This window comes from Rhinatrema bivittatum, chromosome 13, assembly GCF_901001135.1.
Source record: "Rhinatrema bivittatum chromosome 13, aRhiBiv1.1, whole genome shotgun sequence".
In the NCBI taxonomy this organism is placed as follows: Eukaryota; Metazoa; Chordata; class Amphibia; order Gymnophiona; family Rhinatrematidae; genus Rhinatrema; species Rhinatrema bivittatum.
This window is the reverse complement of record NC_042627.1, coordinates 83,941,791-83,960,254: the sequence shown is the minus strand read 5'-3', so window position 1 is coordinate 83,960,254 and position 18,464 is coordinate 83,941,791. Positions and strand designations below refer to the sequence as shown.

At 42.7% G+C, this 18,464-nt stretch overlaps 1 protein-coding gene across 1 annotated transcript; it reads left to right on the top strand.

Moving 5' to 3' along the window:
* The first annotated feature begins 603 nt into the window (after window positions 1–603).
* Window positions 604–14,026, top strand: MESD (mesoderm development LRP chaperone). The gene is made up of 3 exons (XM_029575283.1): window positions 604–1,213; window positions 5,238–5,470; window positions 12,439–14,026. The coding sequence occupies exons 1-3, from the start codon at window positions 1,049–1,051 to the stop codon at window positions 12,689–12,691; spliced, it is 651 nt and encodes a 216-aa protein (XP_029431143.1). The 5' UTR covers window positions 604–1,048; the 3' UTR covers window positions 12,692–14,026.
* Window positions 14,027–18,464: the final 4,438 nt, after the last annotated feature.

The following is an 18,464-nucleotide window of genomic DNA, read 5'->3' as shown; positions in this document are numbered from 1 at the left end:
GCTGGCTTGAGCGCCCGTGCACTACGGGCGTGCGTTCGTCCGTCTTCGCCGGCGGGGGCCGCTGAAAGCCGCTGGAAGCCGCCGGCAGCCCCCACCGGCTGCCCCCTACCGCTCCTTACTGTATTGCCCTGAATGCATGTTACAATAGGCCTGATATCATGTGTTCCCAATACAGAATGTATGCAAATGAGGGTGAATGAACACGCCTCCTTATGATGCTTCCCCCCAGAGTCCTCAAGTGTCCAGTCGTGGCCTGTGGAAAAGCTGGCAACCCTAAACACCCTTCTAGATGCCCAGGCCTTCCTCATCCCCAACTCGCCCATTTCCTTGGCGCACACAGCATCATCACGAAAGAAAAAAATAGCATCCGTCCTAAGAACAGCAAAAACATTTCTAGCACCCTCACGTTACTTTACGTGAGCCCAATATTTTCCTAAACACAAGAAAGAAAGACTCATACGCACCAAAACTGACAGCAGTGCCAGCCACAGGGCGTGAGCGCACTATCATGAGCCCCCGCGGAACCGGAAGCAGCTGCTGTAAGGCGCAATTTATAACCTGCTCATCAATTATTCGCACGCGCAGTACCATGAGCCCCCGCGGGACCGGAAGCAGCTGCTGTAAAGCGCAATTTATAATCCGCTCATCAATTATTCGCACGCGCAGTGCCATGAGCCCCCGCGGGACCGGAAGCAGCAGCTGTAAGGCACAGTTTATAACCCGCTCATCAATTATTCGCACGCGCAGTACCATGAGCCCCCGCGGGACCGGAAGCAGCAGTTGTAGTCTGACTGTATTTAAGTCAGCACGGTGAGGCTGCTTCTGTAGTTACGTTTCTGTGTTGGTAGTATTTATGGAGTACCATTTCCGACTTTCCATGGTATCACGATACGGTAAAGAGTTGTGACTCTTTCGGTAACAGCGCCGGAATATAAATATAAATAAATAATGGCAGGCCTGTCTGACGTCTGTTGTCCTCCATTCTTCTGAGCCCGCCCTTTTTCACGGATCTCGCGAGCGAGGGGCGGTGCGCTGCGCTGCTGCGTGCATGATGCTAACTATGGCGCCGAGTCGTGCGAGCCGTGTCTCGCGGAGCTTTCTCTTGCTGTTGCTGTTGCTGGTCTCTTGCGCGGACTCGGAGAAGCACAAGAAGAAGAAGAATGTGCGGGATTACAATGATGCGGACATGGCGCGTCTGCTGGAACAGTGGGAGGTGAGAAGCAGGGCTAAGTGCCTCTACGTCACTGTGCATGTGGGAACGTAAATATCCGCACACAGACACGTGCAGGTATTTGCCAGCTCCTTCTGCAGGTGTGTAATCAGGCGTGTAAAAACTGTGACCTCCGATAATCCCCACTAGGGGACCCCAGTTCCAATCCAGCTCCTTAATGCATTCTGAAAAGGACATCCAGATCTCTAACCCAAATTGCAAGAACTTGTATGAGGAACTTTATTTGGGGAATAACTCCCAAATTTACATCCTAGATCTTCAAAACAGACAAGATCTGTCCTTAAGAGCGAGAGATCTGACTGTCCTTTTTAGGATGCATTAAGGAGATGAATTGGTCTTTTCCTGCAAGAGTGGGTTTTGGAGACAATTTAGTGATTAGCCTAGTTCTGTTTAAATTTTGTTTTTTTGTATGAATGTGGATGTGTGATTGATTATAAGTGATATGTTACAGTATTGTCATAGCAAAAATACTCTATTTGCAAACACATACATATTCATGTTTCTTAATTGTCTATATAAGATCAAATGTGATAAAAATTTGTATAAATTAAAAAGAAATTGTTGAATGTATGCATTAAGTTTTGTTGGAAATTGATTATATACTTACTTCCCTATAAGAATATCTTGTTAATGCAAAGGGTATTTTATCTTTAGCCAATTATTTTTTTTTTACTAGATTTCAGTTACCCTAATATCGACTGGGTAAATGTAACGTCAGCTATTTTATACAAAAAACCGCCAGAGACTGTTCAAAGATAGATTAATACCTTAAACCATAATATAGAATAGTCACTACTTCACTCATATATCTAAGTCTTCATTTATTCAATTATTGCATTACAAAAATATTCCTATAAAAAACATATTCTAAAAAGAGTTCTATTTCAAAAACCATATGGACAAAGCCTTGACAGCCAGTGTATATTAATGTAATTGCTTCTTCCCTATCCCATGTCCCTTGCATTTCAGTTGCATGGATATTGTTTCTGCTATTCCATCTTTTCTGTACTGTGGCCTTCCTAAATAACTTATAGCAAGGGATAGATTCCCAATCGAGATTGGTTCCAGGATGGATGATAAGGTCGACTTCAGAGTCCTTACTTTCTACCAGTTGAGGATCCTGGAAGGCATTTAATAGTTGAGATTATCAGTGAACAAAATATTCCTTGACATGCATGTGCGTTTATCTAATCCACTGACAGACTTTTTTTTTCTCAAACCAAGCAAAGCAGTCTAGATTCAACACTTCTTGGCTTCAGTTAAATCTGCCCACTTCAGAAACAGAGGCACACAGTAATGCAATTATGCACAACTTTTATACTTGGTTCTAAAATAATTTTCACAATAAAAGTTCATTTAGCATTTTTGGAAGTCTTGTGAATCCAGGAAGACCTGCAGACAGATTATGTTCTTCCTCAACACAATAATCTTATAGCCTGGCAATTCAATTAGTCCCACCCTCCAATAGGTACAAAGCCAGAAGTAAAGGATTTTTTTCCCCCTCAAAACCAAAAATCTCTTTTAGCTGTAATTCCATTGGTTTGCTCACCACATAGATCAGACTAACTGGCCTGTAATTCCCAGCCTCCCCCTTACTTCCACTTTTATGAATAGGGACTACATCCATCCTTTTCCAGTCCTGTGGAGCTACTCCAGAATCTAAAGAAACATTGAAAAAGTCACCAGCGGAGCTGCCAGGACATCTCTAAGTTTCCAAAGTATCCTCGGATGTATCCCATCCAGACCCATCGCCTTATCTACTTTAAGTTTAGTTCGTTCCTCATGAAAACACTGCTCTGAAAATCGATTGTTTAACTCACTTCCAATCTTATTTGTGTTTGTTTTATGCAGCCCTACTCCAAGCCCTTCCACAGTGAACACCCATTAGAAACATTTAAGAAATTTTCCTTATCCGTCTCTGCATATTCCCCCTCTTCACCTTTTGAGTCTCACGTGTCCTATTACTAATATATCTAAAAAAGTCTTCTCCCCCCCATTCTACCATATTTGCTATTTTTTTCTTCTGTTTGAGTTTTTGCATTCCTGACTGCTTTCCTTATGTTTTCAGCTACTTTAAAAAACCATAACTCTTTTTCCTCTTCTCTGTATTTACATTCCTAACAACAAGATTAGTTGCTCTTATATCTCATTTTAGTTTTATCCACTGCCCTTCTACTTCGCATAGATTTTCCCATCCAGCTAACGACTTTTGGAGGTACGCCCCCATTTTGATATTGGAGTTAGAACCCTAAAATCATTTACCTCTGTATATATCTACATTTAATTTGGAAAAGGCTGTTTTTGTTCAGAACTCAGTTTTAACACTGTCCAGGTTACTTGTTGGGTAAGTTTGCTGAAATGCTGAATTTCACCTCACTACTCAGTTTATAGCAGGATCACCTTCAGAGCTGGAGCAAATCACTGACTTGGAGCTTTTTCACAGTGCTTTCCAAGCTTGTTTTCGAGATGCAGCTTTTGCTGTTAAAGCATGCATCTGATCAGTTGTGTTCTCTGAAACCAGACGAGTAAAAATGTATAGCAGGTGTTATGTGAAATCTATAACAAAGAAACAAACATTTCCAGATAAAGCCACACTAAGGGCCTCATTTACCAATATCGCATTGGTAACGCATTAAGGGGCGTGTCCCATGAAAATGAGGCTTTTTTCGTGCAGTGGGGAAACATCGCGTGCGGCGATGTTTTCGCGATTTGTGCAAATGTGTTCGCAAATCGTGAAATATCTTCGCGGTGCACGATAAAACCAACGAATCATCGCACTGCACGAAAGTGTCCGGACAGCCTATTTCCACTCTTAGGTGCTGCAAGCAACATGGTGTACTGAGCAATTGTCTCACACCTCTGTTTAGTGTGTGTGTGTGTGAGGGAGAGGGGGAGAGAGAGAGAGAGACACTTGCTTGCTATAGATCCTACTCCCTAGACAGCTATTTGTATCCCTATGAGAGGCTCACCTAGTAACTCGAGGTGGGGATTAGGTATGAGCGTAGGGGGTTGGGGGCCACATTCACATTCCACATGAGACGTACGAACAGAACAGCGGTCTCTTGTGAAGATTTGATGACCTTCGGAGTGAGGAAACTCACTCCAAGAAGAGATTTGGGCAACGTTCTCTCAACCTAGCTTGTTGTTGCCCAGGTAGAGTGTCCATTAAGCTAGGTTGAGAGAACGTTGCCCAAATCTCTTCTTGGAGTGAGTTTCCTCACTCCGAAGGTCATCAAATCTTCACAAGAGACCGCTGTTCTGTTCGTACGTCTCATGTGGAATGTTAAAGTGGCCCCCTACTCTCATACCTAATCCCCACCTCGAGTTACTAGGTGAGCCTCTCATAGGGATACAAATAGCTGTCTAGGGAGTAGGATCTATAGCAAGGCTCTCTCTCGCTCTCTCTCTCGCTCTCTCTCCCTCCCCTGAAATAAGCCGTTCTGAATTGTCGTGGCCCGCGATAAACCTTTACCGGCCTCTAGCGCACAATGTAACGCAAATGAAAGGGTTGTAGCTATTAGCCGCGATAGGAGCCACGCTAACACTGCGGCTGTTTCGCAGCACACGATAAACTGTTTCACGCTTTACATATGCTCCGCCCCCTGAATACCAAATTACAAATTTGCATTCGCAAATCGCGTTAACGGCTGTTAGCGCGATTTGCGAATTTATCTCCCGCGGTAACTCCTTGGAAAATGACCCCCTAAGTGTATCCAAAAACAGTGCATAGCCAGAAATAGTTAAACTTTTATATGGGCACATCTGCTGGTGAGGAAGCTGATGGCACAAATGAGACCTTTTGATCTGTTTTCTTTCAGTACTTATTGCAATCCTGCTGTCTACCCATATGACAGAGGTTTTTAATTATATTTAAAGTTATGTGCTGACTCAGGTTGCCCTAAATCCTTCCAGCACAATACTAAGTAAAATAGTGGTTCTGACTTGCATAGGTGGATCCTAGTTGGTATTTAGTGACGTTGTTGGTGTGTGTTTTTTTTTAACACAGAAAGATGATGACATAGAAGAAGGCGATCTTCCAGAACACAAAAGGCCATCTGCACCCATAGACTTCTCCAAGCTGGATCCCAGTAATCCTGAAAGTATCTTGAAGATGACCAAAAAAGGAAAGACATTAATGATGTTTGTTACTGTATCAGGAAATCCAACAGAGAAAGAGTCAGAAGAGATTACTAGTCTGTGGCAGGGCAGTCTTTTCAATGCCAACTATGATATACAGAGGTAGGGGTCCTTACATTTACTTGCTGCTGTCTTATCTCACAAGAAAATCATCCACTCTGTCGTAGCGTGGGGAGAAGAAGTATTTATCTGTATGCGCATTTCAGTGCACAGTTCTAGAAATTGTTATGGGTAGTAATGGGGTTTACTACATTTTCAGAAAAACCTACAGTACCTGAATGTAATCCGCTTTGAAGTGCTGAAAAAAGTGTGAAAAGTGGAATATTAAAAAAAAACAAACCCACAATAAATAAAGTGGTGGCTTTTTTTCTAATGTTCTAAGTGATTTTTGAAAGGATTAAACCACATCTGTAGAAATGGTTGATCCTTAAGGCTGAGGACAAAATTAAAATACATTAGGGAAAACATGCAGAGGTGTGGCTTTGGGACTGCTTTCCACATAGAATTGTAGAAGGAATGGAGTTTTGGTGGAGGCATTTGGGAGAATGGGAGGGTGTGGTCCATAGGAGTACAGTAGGTATGTTTTGTGGGGAGAAGTCGTGTCAGGTATGTAGAGGTGTATGGGTGTTGTTATTTGTGATAGCTGTGGGTGGATCCTTGGGCCGGTGGCAGATGACCACACCCATGGGAGAAGATCCCGAGAGGGACCACCGGTCAGGCTCAGAGTTGGGAGACAGACATACACTAGATCTTTTATTAAACTGTTTTTGAGAACCACCAGAGGTGGCAGTAGTGAGCTGGAGAAGCCCGGCTGGGCTGTAGTCCCTCAGGCACTGGAACAGCGATCCTAGGAAGGCTGAGCTGTAGAAAAACTGAGATAGTGAGTTGGTAGAGTTCAGAAACAGAACCTTGATGTTAACACTCACAAGATATTCTCTTAGAACAGCCCAGGAGCTGGAATGACGTAGGCCCTTGAGCGAGTACCTGGTTCCAGGGAAAGCTCTGAGAGAGAGATGGTAACTCACTGGTGTTGTAGGCAGCGGTGACTTCCTGGCAGAAGTTATATTCAGTAGCAGGTCCGGGAACGTGGGCCCTCGAGGAGCGAGTACCGGTTCCAGATTGCGACCTGAAAAGCAAAAGAGAGAGCGAGGCCCCCCGAGGAGCGGGTACCCCTGGTAAAATCCGAGGAGGCAGAGTAGCAAGGTAGAGAGCGAATCCCATCCGCAGCAATACCTGGAGGCAGCTAGGTAGTAAACCCTTTGCTAACTCGATTAGCTAGCAAAACAAGAGACCATTAATATCTAGTGATGATGACGTCACCTCAGGGGAACGCCCCTGAGGTTCGCGCCACAGCTGGTGAGTCGGGGCCACGCGCGCGCCCTTAGCCCTCAGGAGAACATGGCGGAAAGGCAGCATCGAGCTGGTCCAGGGATGCCAGAGAAGGTCGCCAAGATAATGCCACGGCAGCCAAACTTCCATCAAGCAAAGAAGGAGTCGCCAAAGAGGTAAGGTGGGTGTAGTGGAGACGTCGGGCAGCGATGGATGGTCGCAACAGTACCCCCCTTCAAAGAGCGATCTCCTCGGTTACCAGGTTTGGGTTTTGAAGGATGCGCGATGTAGAACTGACAAAGCATCTTTGTCCAGGATATTGGTCTGAGGCTCCCAAGAGTTTTCTTCGTGGCTGAAACCTTCCCACTTTAGAAGGTATTCAAAAGTATTGCCTCTTTTTTGAACATCCAGAATCTCTTCGACTTTGAACTCTAAGTCGTCTTCTGCATTGATGACAGGTGGGTCATGAGATTTGGAAGTAAATTTGCTGAGTATGAGCGGTTTCAGAAGTGAAAAGTGGAAAGCATTATGGATGTTGAGACCAGATGGTAGCGTCAGACGATAGGTGACTTTTCCAATACGTTGAAGGACTGGGAATGGTCCCACGTAGCGAGGAGCAAACCGAGAGGAGGGTAGCTTAAGTCTGAGGTGCTTGGTTGACAACCAGACCTTGTCTCCTGGCTTGAAGACTGGAGCTTGCGAATGGTGCGCATCGTAGTACTTCTTAGCACGGCACTCGCTTTGATTAGCATGTCCTTTGTGTGAACCCACAGATTATGGATATCATCAGCAGTGGATTGAGCTGCTGGGGACGTCACTGAGAGCTTCAGTGGAAGTGGCGGTGTTGGGGAACATCCAAAAACCACTTCAAATGGTGACAATCCAGTAGATGTTGCTGGATGAGAGTTGAGGGTGAATTCAGCCCATGGAAGCAATTCGGCCCAGTTATTCTGTTGGGACGTGACATAAGCACAAATAAACTGCTTCATTGTTCGATTCATCCGTTCCGTCTGGCCATTCAACTGCGGATGATAGACTGAGGTGTAGTCTAGAGAGATGTCAAACAATTTGCACAAGGCCCTCCAGAATTGTGCCGTGAATTGGGACCCACGGTCGGATATGATGTGAGAAGAAGTCCGTTGAGCTGGAATATGTGCTTTATGAAGAGCTTTGCAAGCTCCAAGGCTGAAGGTATGCCAGGGAGCGCCATGAAGTGTGCCATCTTGCTGAATCTATCCACTGTCACCCAGATGGTATTCATTCCTCCAGAGGTAGGTAAATAGACTACAAAGTCGATTGTGATGTGCGACCAGGGTCGTTCCGGAACTGGCAGTGGTGGCATCTGACCCCATGGTTGTCCAGAAGCGGGTTTGTTCTTAGCACAATTGGTGCAGGATGCCATGTAGGAATAGGTATCCTTTTTGATGGTAGGCCACCAATACAGCTTCTGTATCTTGAGCAGGGTACGACGTTGGCCAGGATGGCCAGCCAGCTTGGAATCGTGCGCACAAAAGAGCACTTTCTTCCTGAGTCTTTTGGGAACGATTGTTTTACCAGCAGGTACAGACTGAGTGGATGCCAAGAGGATCTTCTTCGGGTCAGTTATGTGCTGTGGCTCGTCAGGCACATCCTCTGAATGAAAGGAGCGCGAAAGAGCGTCTGCTCTGGTGTTTCTATCTCCAGGGCGGTACTTCAACACAAAATCAAAACTATTAAAAAACAAGGACCATCTGGCCTGTTTGTAATTCAGACGTTGTGCGTGGTGGAGAACCTCTAGATTTTTATGATCCGTAAATACGGTTATTTGATGTTGAGCGCCTTCGAGCCAAGGCCGCCATTCCTCGAATGCAAGCTTTATTGCCAAGAGCTCTTTATTGCCGATCCCATAGTTTTTCTCGGCTGGAGAGAGAGGGTAGATGAACTGGGAAGGGATGGTGAAGGTTGAAATAAACTGAAGAGAGTGATAGTATGTGGTGGAAAGATGGAGAAAAACTGGCAGTACAAAGGGAAGACATTGCAGGCAAACCTTTTTCAGTTAAAATACTAGAATCCTTGACTCTGGAATTATATCTTAAATGGTGACTTATTACATAATTTAAAAAAACATAACTTATAGAACTAGAGAAGTAGAATAATGCTGTCTCCTTCAATACTGAGTAGTAGTAATGCTTCTGCTATCATTGGAGGTAGGGAGAAGGTGGAAGGCTTCCAAAATCTGTCCTGGGGACCTCAGCCAGACTGCTTTTCAGGTTCTCCACAATGAATATGCATGACATAAATTTGCATATTATGAATATTTGTGGGGTCCCAGGACACATTTGGGAAGCTCGGAAGAGAAAATGTTTTGTGATTTATTTATTTATTTATTTATTTAACAGCTTTTCTATACCAACATTAAAATACACATCATATCGGTTTACATTTAACGAAAAGAAGGAAAGTACAATGAACAGGGGAGGGGGAAGCGGGCAACTGATAAATAAGAACTACAAGGCTCAGGAACAACAAGCACTAGCAACATTGCAACTAAAAAGAGAAGAAGGAGAGAGATGGAAAATAATTAACACAGAAAAACAAAATTTTTACACGTGATAGATTGTATTGGATTTATATCTGGGAAAAATAAGACAACATATGTAAAAGGGTAGGGGAGACGGGCGTCATGGAAAGATTGATCTGGGAAAGCTTGTTGAAAAAGCCGTGTCTTTAGCATTTTTCTGAATTTGAAAGGGCGCGGCTCAAGGCGGATTCTAGTACATCATCCGGTTCTTAGCTGTAGAATATGGAGGCAATGAATACGCATCAGGCAGCTTTCATGGCAGGCGGGGAAAAGAGAAGGGCTTAGCACTCCTCAGAGCCCTCTTTTATTGTACATTCATACAAAGGCAGATGATGTGTCATTACATGATTGGCTACTTTCCCCATAGCAACAGACGAGTCATTACACCATTGGCTTGGTTCAGGGGGTGTATATGGATCATTTCATTGGCTGCTGAATTCTATACCTCCTGACTGTGTCCTGCCTCTGACTAGGGAACACCCAGCCCCTCCCCCAGGAATTCAGGGCCAAGCACAAGCCAGAGAAATACATGATAGTCAGGTATCCTTTCCTAGGCAGAGAGGCTTAAGCACAAGTGATGCTTTTATTCAGGCAAAGGTCAGGGAGAAGGGAAGTTAGTGTTTAAACCCTGATGAAATGGCTTGCTGGCAAAGCTTATAATTCCCACACTTAGCAGTAGAATTTTGTTTAGTTTCATATTCAACATTAATTTGATTTTCTTATTTAAAAAGCTCACAATAGTGGCCAAATGATAAAATCCTGAAAAGGATGAATTGGAATTTTATGTCTGTGGCCATGCTTGATCTTTTTCTGCTCATTTAAACTTTCTTTTATCTTGTTAAAACTTATTCTGCTCTTGAAATTGACACATTTTTGTGTCTGTGCACTACTGGGCTCTTCGTCTCAGCTTTACATATCAGAAAGGCTTCTGGTATGGGTGTATTTTAAAGAATTCTAAGAAGTTCATCAATTTTTTCATTGAAGACTTTAAATGTATTAAGAAAAAAAACATGAGAGACCATTGATTACAAGCAAATTGCGTTTTACTCACTTCAGCGGTCTAACAGATCAATACAGTAAAGTGCGGCCGCGGTTACCCTGCTCCTAACCCGCTTTCTACCCACTTTTCGGCCACATTAGTCCAACCCGCGATACACTATCCCCTTTAACCTACTCTTACCGCGTCCTTAAATCACCGGGTAACCCCTTCCACCCGCGGCATGTATATTACATGTAAACGCTCGAATTAGCTATTCCCTCCCATACAGTAACGCGCGCCCCGACTATCGCTTTTTTACCCTGCCATTTTGCCACGCGTTTAACCTGCTAACTTACCGCCTACCCTTACCCCTGCGTTAGAGGCAGGGGTAAGGGTAGGCGGCAAGCTTTCCCCCAGCCCCCGCTCACCTGCCCTGGCCGCATCCATGGGTGCTGGTCTCCGGGGCAGCCCCAGTCCTCTCCCCTCCTCCCGAAGCAACAAAAGCGGAAAAAAGCGAAAAAAAAAAAAGTTGCAAGAGAGAGAGGACGGGCAATCCTACGCTCGGGATTGCCAGTCCTCTCTCCCCTCCTCCCGAAGCAAGGCGCAAAAAGCAGCCTTGCTCCGGGAGGAGGGGAGAGAGGACTGGCAGTGTAAAGCAACGAAGCGACTTACTTTTTTTGCAGCCCCCCTCCGGAGACTGACATCGGCGAAGAAATACGACGAGTGAGATAATCAAATTTGCAGATGACACAAAATTGTTCAGAGTAGTTAAATCACAAGCAGATTGTGATAAATTGCAGGAAGACCTTGTGAGACTGGAAAATTGGGCATCCAAATGGCAGATGAAATTTAATGTGGATAAGTGCAAGGTGATGCATATAGGGAAAAATAACCCATGCTATAGTTACACAATGTTAGGTTCCATATTAGGTGCTACCACCCAAGAAAGAGATCTAGGTGTCATAGTGGATAACACATTGAAATCGTCGGTTCAGTGTGCTGCGGCAGTCAAAAAAGCAAACAGAATGTTGGGAATTATTAGGAAGGGAATGGTGAATAAAACGGAAAATGTCATAATGCCTCTGTATCGCTCCATGGTGAGACCGCACCTTGAATACTGTGTGCAATTCTGGTCGCCGCATCTCAAAAAAGATATAATTGCGATGGAGAAGGTACAGAGAAGGGCAAAATGATAAGGGGAATGGAACAACTCCCCTATGAGGAAAGACTAAAGAGGTTAGGACTTTTCAGCTTGGAGAAGAGCTGACTGAGGGGGGATATGATAGAGGTGTTTAAAATCATGAGAGGTCTAGAACGGGTAGATGTGAATCAGTTATTTACTCTTTCGGATAGTAGAAAGACTAGGGGGCACTCCATGAAGTTAGCATGGGGCACATTTAAAACTAATCGGAGAAAGTTCTTTTTTACTCAACGCACAATTAAACTCTGGAATTTGTTGCCAGAGGATGTGGTTAGTGCAGTTAGTGTAGCTGTGTTTAAAAAAGGATTGGATAAGTTCTTGGAGGAGAAGTCCATTACCTGCTATTAAGTTCACTTAGAGAATAGCCACTGCCATTAGCAATGGTAACATGGAATAGACTTAGTTTTTGGGTACTTGCCAGGTTCTTATGGCCTGGATTGGCCACTGTTGGAAACAGGATGCTGGGCTTGAGGGACCATTGGTCTGACCCAGTATGGCATTTTCTTATGTTCTTCTTAAGACGACCGCGGCTCCCCTGCCTCCAGCTGCCCTCGAAGATGGACGCCTGCACGGGCGTCCGTCTTTGAAATGACAGATACCAGCGTGTCCGTGAAGCGTTAGGCCAGCGCACCCAGGATACTGTATAGCGCTCTATAAGGTAAAATGGGTTGCGCGGGCCTAACGCTTCACGGATGCTTCTTAGACGCAGCTTGCATTTGCAAGCTATTTACATATAGTATCGAGCGGTAGGTGAGCTGGACTGTGCGTGCGGCAACCGCGGGTGTGCCCGGCACTAACGCAGCTCTTCCTACCACTCCTTACTGTATCGGCCTGTAAGTGAATAAGATAAAGTTGGTTAGGGAACCATTAAGTGATTTCTATACCATCCCGACTTTATAAGAGGGCTTATGTTTGATTAGTCCTGTTCTATGTGGTTTTTGTTCTATACATTTTTGTGTTGAGTGACGTAGCCAATGACTGCAAGCCTTTTTTCCCTACAGATTTATCGTTGGTTCGAATCGTGCCATCTTCATGCTGCGGGATGGAAGCTATGCCTGGGAGATCAAAGACTTCCTTGTGAAACAGGACAGATGTGCTGATGTTACTGTGGAGGGGCAAGTCTTCCCTGGCAAAGCAGCAGCAAGCCCTGAAATCCCAAATGAAAATGACAAAAACAAATCAAAAGCAGAGAAAAAGAGAGAGGAGTCAGACAAAAAATCAAATCGGGCCTCCAACCTGAAAGAGGATTTATGACGAGGTGTGAAAGGGGAAACCCTAGTCTGTCAAGTTAAGCCCTGCCCCATGCCTTGCCATGTTACACACCATATATCTTCATTCAAACAGATTTTAAGCACATAAATAATTTGAACATCAACCCCTGAGTGAATTCTTGGTTGCTAATTTGAAATCATGAAATGGGCCATCCTGATAGCTGAATAACAGTGCTGTGCCTGGTTTGCTGTCTGGGTTAGGGAAGACTGCTGTAGAGCCAGTGTTCACAGTCCTAAGGAGAGGTGGCAGCTAGTGATCCCATGACCCCTGAGCCTTGCTGCTACAATGGAGAAGGGGATATAAAATAGGGGGGGGGGAAGAAACCCTGGGGAGTTGCAAATGATGGTACTGGATCCTCCGGCCCCAGTTCTGTTCAAGCTGAAAACCCAGAAGGAAATCTTTGTTGAATTTTTTGCCTCGTTAGCTGAAGAGTAACCTTTTCATGCGTGTGTCCAACACTGGGCTTTGCTGATGTTGCGACAAATGAGTGATTACCCTGAGTATTTTCTTTTCCATAGATCAGGTCTAGCAGTGTTGCTGGAGTGCCTGATTGGGAAGTTTAGTCAGGCTACATGTCGACCATACAGAGGGCAAGTTTCAAACTGTATCGATGTGCACCAGTTCTCAAAGGGAAAGTCCCTGCAAATGCTTGCACCTGCTTTTTCTGTAGAAAATACCATGCACAGATGTAAAAATGCAGTGCATGTGTGTCTCTCCCCCAAAATCTAAACACAATCTCTTTGTAAGTGTACCCTGATTGTGGAAGAATGTGTGTGCTGTGAGTTGCATTCTTCAGGTAAATCACATTTCACTCAAATGGCTTTTGAAAATTATCCTCCACAATTGTATCTGAGCTTTCCGGTTCAAGAAGCCATGCTGCTGCTGGATAAAAGGATTCTGCTGGGATTACAGGTCACAAAGGTTTTGGTTTTGTTTCTCTTGCTAGGAAAGATTCAGATTCCCATTTAATTTTCCTATTTTGTTTAGGTATTTTTCCACTTTGATTTAATGGATTAAGGACTGAGTCATAACTATTGCCTTTCTTCATGTTAAAGAATGTATTGATCCTGAGTCACAGCGCTTACTTATTTGCCTGGCTGAAGAAGCAGTGCTGAATGCTGCAGACTTTGCCTTCAAAGGCTTATTTCTCCCCGGGCCTCTGACTTTGATTAGTAATTTTATGGTTAACTTCAGAAACAACCAATAACTTGCTTAGGTTTTGCTAAATTAAATTTCCTTGTCTCTTGCTCTAGCCTCTGCTTCCTTCTCTGAGAATGTTTTCTCTATGTGTAATATAATTAAAGAGATTGAAAGTTATTTAATTGTTCCTCTTTAGATATTTTGTATGCACATGTTCACAGTACATTTGAGTTAGGGTGGAGGAGTGAGTGGTATTTCATTTTGAACTTCTGTGTAGGCTGGGTTAAATTGCCATAAGGAGTTTACTTTTGAAAATGAGCTTATAGTCCCTTGGGTGCAAAGTAATGGGCATAATGTGATAAGCTTTTTTTATTTTAAGTTTCCCTAGAAAAGTCACACTTTCTTCTGTAAGACAGAATGGGGGGTGTGCTGTGTGTTAGACTAGATTAGTTTTAAATGTGCTACATGCTAACTTCTTGGAGTACCCCTAGCCCTTGTATGATCTGAAAGAGTAAATAACCAATTCGAATTTACCAGTTCCAGACCTCATGATTTTAAACCCCTCTATCATATCCCCCCCTCAGCCGTCTCTTCTCCAAGCTGAACAGCCCTAACCTCTTTAGTCTTTCCTCATAGGGGAGTTGTTCCATTCCCCTTATCATTTTGGTTGCCCTTCTCTGTACCTTCTCCATCGCAATTATATCTTTTTTGAGATGTGGCGACCAGAATTGTACACAGTATTCAAGGTGCGGTCTCACCAAGGAGCGATACAGAGGCATTATGACATTTTCCGTTCTATTAACCATTCCCTTCCTAATAATTCCTAACATTGGGGGTCATTTTCCAAGGTGTTATCGCAGGAGATAAATTCGCAATTTTATATTCAGGGGGCGGAGTTGGGGCAGAGCATATGTAAAACGGGAAACAGTTATCGTGTGCCGCGAAACAGCCGCAGTGTTAGCGCAAAAATGTCGGAACTTGAATTAGAGCAACGACCAAATATTAACTTCCTTGTCAAACTTGGCAAGAGGGAAGTGAAATCAGGGACATTTTAGTCCAAGTTTATGGGGTAATGCCATGAAGAAAACAGTGCACAAATGGATTAAACATTTTTCTGAGGGGAGAGAAAGTGTCACTGATGAAGAGAGGTAAGGGCAGCCAATAATGAGCAGAACTGACAAAAACTTTGCAAAAACTTGTTGAATTGTTCGTCAAAGTCATTGGCTGACTGTGAGAAACATAGCAGACCAAGTAACATTGATAGAGAAACAGTTAGGAAAATCTTGGCATGAGAAAGGTGTGTGCAAAATGGTTCCAAAGGACCTCACCGATGAACAAAAGCAAAGGAGAGTCTAAGTTTGTCAAGACCTGTTGGAGAGGCAAGACTATGTTTTGGGCCGTGTTATCCCTGAAACATTCGTCTAAGTGCACAATGGATGTCAGCCAATTCTCCACAACCAAAAAAGTTCTGTCAGTCCAAATCAAGAGTCAAAGCAATATTGCTAACCTTTTTTTTTTATATCAGAGGGATTATTCATTATGAATTTGTACCAACTGGACAAACAGTTAAACAAGTTCACTATTTGGACGTGCTGGAAAGGATGCATGAAAAAGTTAGACAAAAAAGACCTGAACTTTTCACCAACAACTCATGGCTCTTGCATCACAACAATGCACCAGCTCACTCGGCGCTGTCTGTGAGGGAGTTTTTAGCTAATAAACAAATAACTGTATTGGAACACCCTACTCACCTGATCTGTACCCCAATGACTTTTTTCTTTATCTGAAGATAAAGATAAAGAAAATATTGAAAGGAAGACATTTTGATGACATTCAAGTCAGCTCTGATGGCAATTCCAGAAAGACAGTTCCAAAATTGCTTTGAAGGGTGGACTAGGTGTTGGCATTGGTTCATAGCCTCCAAAAGCGAGTACTTCAAAGGTGACCGTAGTGATATTCAGCAATGAGGGATGTAGCACTTTTTCTAGGATGAGTTCATGAACTTGTCAACTAAATTCCTTTATTAAGGAATATCAGTTCTCGATCCATTGCAGTTTGGATTTGGAAAAACTCTTGCCACTGAGACTTTACTTGTTTCACTCCTTGCTCACAGCAGACATGGACTTGACTATACGTCCTAGTCATGTTAGATATTTCTTCAGCATTTGATACCATTGATCATGACATACTATTAGCCCACCTCAAGGGATATGGGGTATCTGGCCAAGTTTTGACTTGGCTTTTGTCTTCTTTACCAAATTAATTCTTACAAATTAGGTTAGATCGACAATGCTCCTCTTGGTTTGTTAACACTACTGGAGTTCCACAAGGGTCTGTGTTGTCATCCTTATTATTCAGCATCTACCTAGCCCTAGTCTGCACGATCCTGTCAAACCTATGTGATGGTTATCAAACTTTTGCAGATGACCTTCAATGTTTTATTAAGTTGAGGTCCACCTGGTCTGAGACAGTCAGTAACATTGGTGTCTGCTATTAAACAGTGATTGCATTTTTATAAACTTTCTTTGTATCCAAAACGGAATTCATGGACATTATACGTTCTAATAGCATTGTTTTCCCTGCTAATCTAATCCTAAACCACATTCAGTTTCCTATTTCACCCCATGGTAGAAGCTTGAGAGTATGGCTACGCTCTGATTTATCATTTTATCAACAGATTAAAAGTGTTATAAAGAATGTTTGTTTTTTTTTCAAATTGAGAGTAATGCATGGCCTAAAAAACCTATTTAAGCTGAATGATTTCAAGTTAGTGGTCCAGGTATCAGTGCTCCCACTTATATAGAATTACAGTAATTGATATCTTGGATTTCCCAAATTAACATTGAAACCACGTCAATGTCTTCTTAATTCTACTGCACGTTTAATCACTGGAGCAAAACTCTATGATCACATAGCTCCTATTTTGTTAGCTTTCAAATGGCTTCCAATTTGTTTTCAAGAGTTAAGAGTGTATAGCACTGGATGGAGGGGTAGATATAATTGGCATCTAGGAAACCTGGTGGAAAGAGGATGGGACACCAATGGGACACTGTGAAACCAGGGTACAAATTATATTGAAATGATAGGAATGATCAAATTGTTGGAGGAAAGGCAAAAAATCAAATGTAAACAATTAACTTATTTCTAACCCACTTACCCTCTTATCTAAGCACAGCTATTGTAATCATAATCCTTATTGAGAGGCTACAGCCCATGGCCTCATCTGGAACTCAGCATGCTTGTACCGAGTCAGACCTCAGTCATCACATAATACATGTCCCCTGGGGGCAGTGAATGACACCTCAGTTACCCTCCCCTGCCAGGCAATAAATGTCAGGCCCAGAAATCAAATCTAGCTGACCTATTTTTAAGAGCCTCTCAGTTTCATATTTATGAACTGCTAGCATACTAAGAAAGATGCCAATGGTCCATGTGCTTGATTCCGTGCTTTTATTCCATTACAACCAAGATGCTTCTTCAATTCAACAAGACACCAACTAGAAGTTACTGCAATCATTTTACAATAGGAGCTGTCCAGTTCAACTAATGCTTTTAAAAAAGTTAACCTATTCTAGACTTGTATCAACAAATGTTGCATACTGTATGCAATTCTAGTGTCAAAAAAATCACAAAAATTCACCTCTAAACAAAAAACAGTCTCAAGAATCATTACAGAAATTTGTAAATGTAATTTTTCTTGGTAACATTATTAAAAAAATTTGTAATAGCAAAAATCATACAGATAAAAACATACATTAACGAAAATTATTATGTAAAAAGCAGAGAATTTTGCAGATTTGTCATATTGAGAAAATGTAAAAGTAGTGGTCAAGAATTTTTGCAGCATGTCAGCTATGTTCAATGCCTGTAAAATCTTTCCAGGACCCAAAAGAGCAGTTCATTGCAGTATTAAAAAGAATTCTCTACTAATAACTTTGTGTTTCTTAAAATAAATTTATGTTCACTGATTTTTCTCTTTAAGAATACTCCAGATATATATAGAGCTAAAACTGTTGAAAAACATTGCTTATTAACATTAATCACCATGGCCGTTTCATTATTATGAAGCTTCCTTAGAAAATGGTGGAACTTTTAATAACCAGTTTGGTAATCTTTAGTAACTTTCTTCTCCGAATCAGAGAAATGTTCACATGAACCTGTGCTGATTACATCAGAGAGAAGCTTCTGAACCTAAATTATCAGCAAGCAAGTATCTCGTTAACTGATCATTAGTCGTGCACATACATCAAAAACAGATATATGTGATAAGTAGTGCTACAGCAGTATGTATTCTAATGTACAACTAGTGCAGTGCATACACTAATATACCCAAAAAAGAACTGCCGCTCTGGCGCACGTGATCAAGTGTAAATAAAAAGCAACAAAGATCTCTCAAACATAAAACATACATCAAAAACAGATGTATGTGATAAGTAGTGCTACAGCAGTATGTATTCTAATGTACAACTAGCGCAGTGCATACACTAATATACCCAAAAAAGAACTGCCGCTCTGGCGCACGTGATCAAGTGTAAATAAAAAGCGACAAAGATCTCTCAAACATAAAACATACGTCAATAACAGATGTATGTGATAAGTAGTGCTACAGCAGTAT

Bases quoted from the DNA above. Each gene is read 5' to 3' on its own strand.
- MESD (XM_029575283.1), top strand. From the start codon at position 1,049: ATGATGCTAACTATGGCGCCGAGTCGTGCGAGCCGTGTCTCGCGGAGC. The intron at 1,214-5,237 runs GTGAGAAGCAGG...TTTTTAACACAG, and splicing joins GTCTGCTGGAACAGTGGGAG to AAAGATGATGACATAGAAGA. The intron at 5,471-12,438 runs GTAGGGGTCCTT...TTTTCCCTACAG, and splicing joins GCCAACTATGATATACAGAG to ATTTATCGTTGGTTCGAATC.